This window comes from Pangasianodon hypophthalmus, chromosome 4 (genome assembly GCF_027358585.1).
Source record: "Pangasianodon hypophthalmus isolate fPanHyp1 chromosome 4, fPanHyp1.pri, whole genome shotgun sequence".
Taxonomy (NCBI): domain Eukaryota; kingdom Metazoa; phylum Chordata; class Actinopteri; order Siluriformes; family Pangasiidae; genus Pangasianodon; species Pangasianodon hypophthalmus.
Window position 1 is genome coordinate 21,319,221 of NC_069713.1, and position 8,013 is coordinate 21,327,233.

Here is an 8,013-nt window from a genome sequence, read left to right on the forward strand (position 1 = left end):
ATCTGGATTTTGTGGTCCTGTCATTTGCTGAGTGAAATACATTTGTCAGTCACATGACATGCTGAGGGCCTTGGGGAGGAAATAAACAATAACTGCTCCTTCCAAATTGTTCATAAGACTTGACCCTTTCAGTAATCAGTATTTTCTCAGTAATGTTAGGCTTCTTTTTACTTTAGTGCTAACTGCTGCTAACCTAAACTTTAAGTTAAAAGGAAAATTTTTAAAAATGAACATTTCTGGTAACTTCTCCTATCTCTTCCTCCTGTCTTTTCCATAGAAACACTAGTTGTGATTAAAATCTGGTCTATTTCAAAAACGTACATGTTGATGCATACACAGAAAAGGTTTTCCAAGTCCATGGGCTTCAGAGGCAGTTTCCCCAAAGTTTTCCCTCCTTCTTTTCCGATCCTCCATTCCTCATTCTTTTTTCTGTTTTTTTTTTTTTTAGAGTGGCAGAAGACTCAGGCCCATAAAACCAGAGAGCACTTGCTGCTGCAAGAGTTGGTGTCTCTTGTTAACCAGAGGGATGAACTGGTCCATGACATAGATGCCAAAGAGAGAGGGTGAGTTCTGTTTATTACAGATCCATGTGTTATATTTCTAATGGGCCTCTGGTGTACTATTCAGTAATAATAGATCACAGGCATAAATATACAGTAGAATCTGTATGATGGATGCAGTACAAAAAACTGCATGCTGTGTCTACAGTACTGTGCAAAAGTCTTAGGCACACGCAAATAAATGCTATCGAGTAAAGATGCCTTCAAAATTAATGAAATTAAATGTTTAAATCTACATTTAAAAAACACTATAAAGAACAGTAAACAGTAGTAAATGAAAGTCGATATTTGTTGTGACAACCCTTTGCTTTAAAAAAAATAGTAGTCTCAAGTACAATGTGTGGAGGTTTATAACGAAATTATCTGTAAGTTTTACTGAACATCACGCAGAACCAGCCACAGTTCTTCTGGAGACTTTGACTGCCGCACTTGCTTCTTATTTTTGCAGGAAAACCCAGCAGCCTTCATTATGTTTTTTGTCTGAAAAGTGTCTCTTATGTAATATGCTGCTTTCTTTACTGACATACAAACATGTTTCTCTAACATTTAATTTTGTGCTGGGAAACTAATGTTTAGAAATATAAAATGTTTTTATGCTGACTTGATAATGTAGAAGTCATAAATAAAAACCTATAACAAAGTTTGTACTAAAAAAAATAGGTTGCCTAAGAATTTCACACAGTACTATATGTTAACCTGAGTCTGAGGATTGTTTTGGTCAAATGCACTATCATCTTCATTTCCTTTTGCCTCCCCTTGTGGTGTAGGGCTTTGGAAGAAGATGAAAGGTTGGAAAGAGGTCTGGAGCAGAGACGAAGGAAGTATGGAAGTCGAAAAGAGAAATGCGTATTGCAGTAAGGGAATGAGATGGTCAAAGGTGACGTTAACATTAATAGACTGTTGGCGAACACCAAACATCACACTTTATATAGAACTAGTGAAGAAAATATAAGGTGGAGAAATGGAAGACTCACTAGAAGAATTATTAACAGGGTTGTTTTGACTGTGTGGATTGCAAGTGGAGATTTATTTTAGTTCTTTTGCACTTCAGTAAGAGAAACTGGTATTTTTAGGAGGTCACTTAGTGTCAATTTGATTTTGCAGAGATTCTTTTGCAAAATTTAAGTGGATAGTTCTACTGGTTCACCTTCCAGATAGGTTTATAAATGGTTTATAAACAGATATTGCTTTACATTGTATAATTTATACAGTATGTTGATGCAATTTAGGCAGAACATAATATATTGCTGTGCCATAGCAGTGATGCTCTCTTTAAAAGTGTATTGCCATGAGTGTTTTTCAGGCAAATGGCAAAAGATGGCTGTAAGTAGATATCAGACATTGAATATTGAAATCGAACCTCAAAAAGAAAATATAGTTTTACTGGATACATTATACTTATGACGAACATAGCATGATTCTCACATATTAAATCTATCCAAAACTAGCTACATTCTGGTCCATATAGTACATACTTGTTATCCAACATACAGTGGCAGACGAGAATCTGTATGTTCAACAAAGAAAGGTATTGAGATCTCTGTGTGGACTAAATATATTTCAAAGACATGTGCAGTAAATGAAATGAAATTCATAAATGTGGTTTGGTATTTCCTGATTCTGGACACTTTGGTCTTCCACACAGAGTAAGAACTTATCAATCTATGGCAAAGCCTGCTTTTAAAACATATATAAATATATAGTAAACAAACCCTTTACTGTAATATACACCCACCACTGTTCTAGCAACTGCCATTTGGTAATTAGTATCAAGTAGGTCTTTAGTGCCTTTACTGTATTTAAGATTTATTTTAATATTATTTTGAATGATAGTTTGTGTTAGTTATTTAAAAAAATAGCATAGAAATATGCACCACAGTAAAATGACACAGAACCCGGAACTTTTAAACTTCCTTTATTAGATGCAAGGGAAAGAGATTCAGTACCAAAAATTGCATTACCTGGAAACACACATGGTTACAGTTTGCAGAATATTTGCTATGACTTCAGCGTGAATGTGTATTCCTGAGAAGTTTCCAAAAAACAGTATTAGTTTTAAAACTTTTTCTTGAAAGCTAGATAATTAATTTATGTATTATTCTATGAGTTTCTGCATATTTTTTTTAAAATGCATTCTTTTAACGTGTTTTACTGCTGAAAGTTTTGGGCTCTGCCTTGCAGTGTCACTTATATAGCTGTGATAGGAATTCTTGTTCACTGACATCCTGCACTTTTAAAACTGCACTGTTTAAAAGAGTTTTGGGGAAAATAAAAGTTGCTTAATATGTGTCTCAGACAACCTTATCCATTGTATTGGATTTACAGTTCTGTCTAATGTTTCATGAGCTTTCATGAGCTTTTGGCAGTAGGTGACTATGAAGGGAAGGTCTACCATCAGACCATCTACAACTGACCAGAACACACACACACAACATGTTTTTAACAAAAACATTTCAGTTAATGACCATGTTCCTAACCTACTTCATTTTATAATTAACATGCTGGTGTTTTTATTTTCACTTTCAAATTTAAATTTAGAGTGTTAACGTCACTGTTGGGGGGATGGTGTTTAGACATACTGCAAGATCACGTCACGTTTTTCCTGTAGCAGTTAATTTATTCAACAAAGGACTCACAGGTTCTCATCAACCGAAGATATCATGACTAAAATTCTAAAAGTTAATTTTCAACAACTAATCTGAGAGAAAACAGAAGGCAAGAGAGGAAGACGTGAAGAAAGTGTAAACACTGAGGTACGTTTTAAATATATATGTTAATAATAAAAAGCAGAAGTAGGATATGTATGTACACTACCAATTTAGACACACCTACCTGTAAGGGTTGGAAAGGTTTTCTTCAATTTTACTATTTTCTTCTATTTTAGAATAATAATGAAGACATTAAGACTATGACATGATGCATATGGAATTATGCAGTGACCAAGGAAATTGTTTTAAAATCAAGGACATTTTTTCACTGTTTCACTGTTTTAGTAAGCCATTGACTCTTACTAAATATTTCTAATTTTACTAAAAGTGCAGTACTGATACTAAATGACTTGTTTAGCATGAAACATTATATGCTTGGTTTAGTTTCTCTAATACATGTAGAGTTTTAATTATTACCACATTTGACAATGTGGTAATAATTGATTAGGTTATACTCAATATTCTATTGCTATAAAATAAAAAAGTACTAGGTCAGTACAAAATCTTTTGCTTAGTAGTGAATAAAACATGAGGGATAAAATTGCATGGATAGTTTTTTAGTCAGTTGTGTAACTCCAAAACCTGTCTACTATGTATAAAGGACAGAACATTTTAAATTACATATGTATAAGACACACAAGTGTCTTACAAGTGTGAATAAGTAAACGCTACACATTATGACCATTCATTCCATGGAGTGCCTCATTCAGTGTTCATTCAGTTTGACCATATCATCTACATAACACTATGTTCAATTCAATTCAATTTTATTTCCGTAGTGCTTTTAACAATGGACGTTGTCACAAAGCAGCTTTACAGAAATATATAAATTCAGGATATAAATTTTAAATTTATAAATTTATGTAGCTTCAGGGTTACAGTTTTACAATATGAAGGATTTAACCCCAATGAGAGACTTATACTGTTGTAATGACATGCTCTTTGTTGTTAGTTTCACTGCAGTTACTGAATAATTCATGGTAGTTACTGATTAATATGATTAATATACCATGAATAACTGTATAAAAAGGTTAAGACTGTAAGGGGTTAAGATGCATGTGCGCACCCAATACATGGCAGTATATAACGAAGAATCATCACCAATTTCTCTTCAACAAATGAGTGCAATAGATCCTGTATTTTAGTTTTTAAAATCAAGTACTATTTCTAGTTGAGAACATTTTTGAACTTCTTGTAACCTAGATTTAGAAACAGCAAGAGCTATTTTTGCAATTTCCAATGAGCTTTCTTTTGTTTTTTTCATTTATTTTCCTGGAAAAGTGGAACTGCTAGTCCCGTGCCCATGACGTAGTAAACAGAAAAACAAGAAGTGAAAGAAACATGGATTAATAATGGAAAAACCATTCATGTCAGCAACTATTTTGTAACTAAAGTGGAAAGGTTAATAGTTGTGTAGTGCCCTGGGAAGACTTTTAACATGATGAAATTTGAACACTTTCTACTATGTATAGTTCTGAAAATGACATGCTGTCCTGAAATGAAATGTTTATCTGTCAGACATATCTCAACTCTGAAAAAAAAAATGCATTATATAGAATTTTAAAATTCTAATTACCTCCAAAAAGTGAGAAAAAAGTGAAAAGTGAGAAAACTGCATTTAAAGATTACAATTCTGCCATCGACCCAGTTTAGGGCTTAGAACCTAATCTAATCAGTTTAGGGCTTAGAACCTAATCTACTTCTGGACAAATCACATTAGTGACACCTTATCAAGGAATTATAAGTTTACAATGGGATAATAATATATATGGATAATATATGTATAATAACGTATAATCACTTTGATCATCATCATTCACATCTGTCTTTATAGTAATCACTGTTCACACTTACTGTACATTTATGTAGAAAAAAATTGCTGATTTAATCAGTCCATTCTGTTGCCTATATTTCCAATATTTCTATTAGGTCATTTGAACATTTAAAAACTTTGTCCGCTCTCATCTCTACAGAGTGTGTAAGCATGGATATCTGTTTTGATCATGATGAATCAGTGCCGGAGGACCGCAGACAATTTGACAACTGGTATCTGATAACAAACTGAAAGAATTAAACATATGTCTGTTTCACAATTTAAATATACATACACATCTTTTCAACGTGTGGGGAAAAACACACCTAGCAAGGTTTTAGACATCTTCAGACTTTTTAACCACAGCATTTACGTTAAACTGACTCCTTACCCAACGTGATCTTTGCAGAAAGTCTATGCAAGATTAAAAAGTATATTAAAAAAAACTTTTCCACCTCATTTTGATGACATATATTTTTGTTTTCTTAATTTTGTTTTCTGGACAAAACCTGATTTTTCATCTTTGGTTATTGGTCAAGTTCACATCTACTACAAATCACACATTTACTACAAATGTGGTTGATCAAGATTGAAGAAACGTGGGAATATTCCTTTTAACTATGCTTGTGGATTCCTTGTTGGTTTTAGTTGTAAAACTGTAGACAAACTATGTTGTTAAAAAAAAATTACAGCTTTCTTTTTTATAGTCATAAACAATACATACAAATTTTGAATCAAGCAAATTCTAAACTCAGACTGATATAATAACCATTGATAAACAATAATAAACATGCCCTGTTTGATTCGTGTGTTTTGTTTTCGTTTTCTGGTTAGCTTAGCTCCTGTTGCCATTCGTCATGTCCACACCTACTGATCACTGTTTACATCTGTTCACTCTTAGTAGTCTTGTTTTGTGCCATGAATTATATATTGTCATTGGGGGGAAAAACTACACCCTCCCTCAATTCTGTTTTTATTTATGTGGTCTTAAATGTGTTGTGAATTCTGAGATGCTTTTCTGCTCACCATAGTTGTACAGAGTGGCTGTTTGAGTTACTGTAGCCTTCCTGTCAGCTTGAACCAGTCTGGCCGTTCTCCTCTGACCTCTCTTAACAACAAGGCGTTTCCACTCACAGAACTGCTGCTCACTGGATGTGTTTGCTATCACATTATTCAAACCCTAGGGACTGTTCTGCAGTCTCATGAAAATCCCAGGAGATCAGCAGTTTCTGAAATACTCAAACCAGACTGTCTGGCACCAGCAACTATGCCACGGTCAAAGTCACTGAGATCACATTTTTCCCCATTCTGATGTCTGAAGTGAACATTAACTGTATGATTTTATGCATTGCGCTGCTGATACATGAGCGGCTGATTGAATAATTGCATGAATGAGCTGGTGTGCAGATGTTCCTAATAAAGTGGCCCTTGAGTGTGTACATATAAAAAGCCTTGCAGGTGTAAATGCAATTCTGAGGCATGGCCTGGTCTCTGTATTTAGTTCCTGTTTCTCTAGTTTCTTGGTTGCATAATTACTTGTTTTTGCCTAGCTCACTACTTTTTAGTTCATTGTTTTCTTTTTTTTTTTTTTAAAAGAAATCCTGACATCCCTGAGTAAAGAACATTGCTTATTCAAAAGAAGAAAAAGAAGAAAAACCTGTTACCAATACACAGTTAATTGCAGAATTATTGGCACCCTTCAAGAGAATGGATTAAAATAACACCACGCACATACACATTACGGACAACAAATCATATTTCCGTATCATATTTTTGACACTGCTGAAAAAGCTTCTTGTACTTCCTTTTTTAAATGTTTCTATCAAAAAGATGTATATTTAAAATAAATGGAAAGAAATTGTCATTCCTGAACAATTTTTTTAATTGCTACAAGACTCTTGCTATTGACCATTTTCTCATTCTCTGCAGCATAAATATGAGATCATCAGCATGGGGGAAAACCAAGACATCTGAACACAAAGATAAAAAAAAAACTGATGGTTGACCTGTCAACTACTGAGTACGAAAATACATTTGCAGTTGAACATATCTTTAAACACAACCATGACCATAAACAGTTGAAATGTATTTTTTTATGGTTGAAAAAACATTGTGGTGAAAATAAACCTATGGCAAGTCTCCACATGTTTAAACTCATTTTCTATATTCATGCTGATGTTTATCAATTAATTTTGATAAAATGTATCAATTAATTTATCAATTAATAATTCTGGATTTCACTGGAAATAGAATTTGAGAGAGTTAAAAACACATAACCCAGTGCAACCCATTGCAAATAAAGAAACATTTCTCTTGTCATTTGATTCACAGGATGTTGTTTCATCTTTTAAAAAAATTGTAGAATGTTTTGAAATTTTGTGAGAAATATTTGATGATTGTAAATACTGTTGTCAACATGTATGCCTGTATACCATTATAGAACTGTTCCAACATCATTATCGTCAATACACCATCGAAGGGGTACACCTTTCTTAAATCTGTTTTGTCTCTTCATAGTTCACACACTAATTAACTGCATCTAGACATTGAGATTGGTTCTCAAAGTGGGGTCCAGTGAAACACTGGCAAGAGTCTGTAAATTTTTTTTTTTTTTTTAACGTTTGTTACAGTGGTGGAAATCACAACCCACAACCCAACCCAACGGGCCATAGTCAGAGTTGTATTTATTGTTCTTATTGTTATTCAGACCTCAAACTATAGACTTCAGACAGTTGCATGAAATTTACAAAAGTCTGAGTAAAACAGAGGTGTCAGTTACACATGATTTTGAACTTGAGCTTGAGCTTTTTTCTCGCTTGATATATAGCATGTAACCACAATATGTCACACTCAAATGTATGTTTTGGGCTGTAAACACACTCCAAAGAACAATGGAATGCCATTTAAGGCAATCATACATATACAAATATGA

At 33.5% G+C, this 8,013-nt stretch overlaps 2 protein-coding genes across 9 annotated transcripts in view; both read left to right on the plus strand.

Moving 5' to 3' along the window:
* Nucleotides 1-2,864, plus strand: part of ehbp1l1a (EH domain binding protein 1-like 1a) — a 44,111-nt gene extending 41,247 nt beyond the window's left edge. For all 8 annotated transcript variants that reach the window (XM_053233493.1, XM_053233486.1, XM_053233488.1 and 5 more), the window contains 2 exons: nt 449-563; nt 1,328-2,864. In XM_053233493.1, coding sequence (XP_053089468.1) covers nt 449-563; nt 1,328-1,418 — 206 coding nt within the window. In that variant the 3' untranslated portion in view covers nt 1,419-2,864. The remainder of the gene's footprint in view (nt 1-448; nt 564-1,327) is intronic.
* A 137-nt stretch (nt 2,865-3,001) lies between these two features.
* si:ch73-40a2.1 (ephrin type-B receptor 2) overlaps nt 3,002-8,013 on the plus strand; it is a 17,328-nt gene continuing 12,316 nt past the window's right edge. The window contains exon 1 of the mRNA XM_026935854.3: nt 3,002-8,013. This exon is cut by the window's right edge and continues 972 nt beyond it. The gene's annotated coding sequence lies outside the window, so the exon portion shown is untranslated.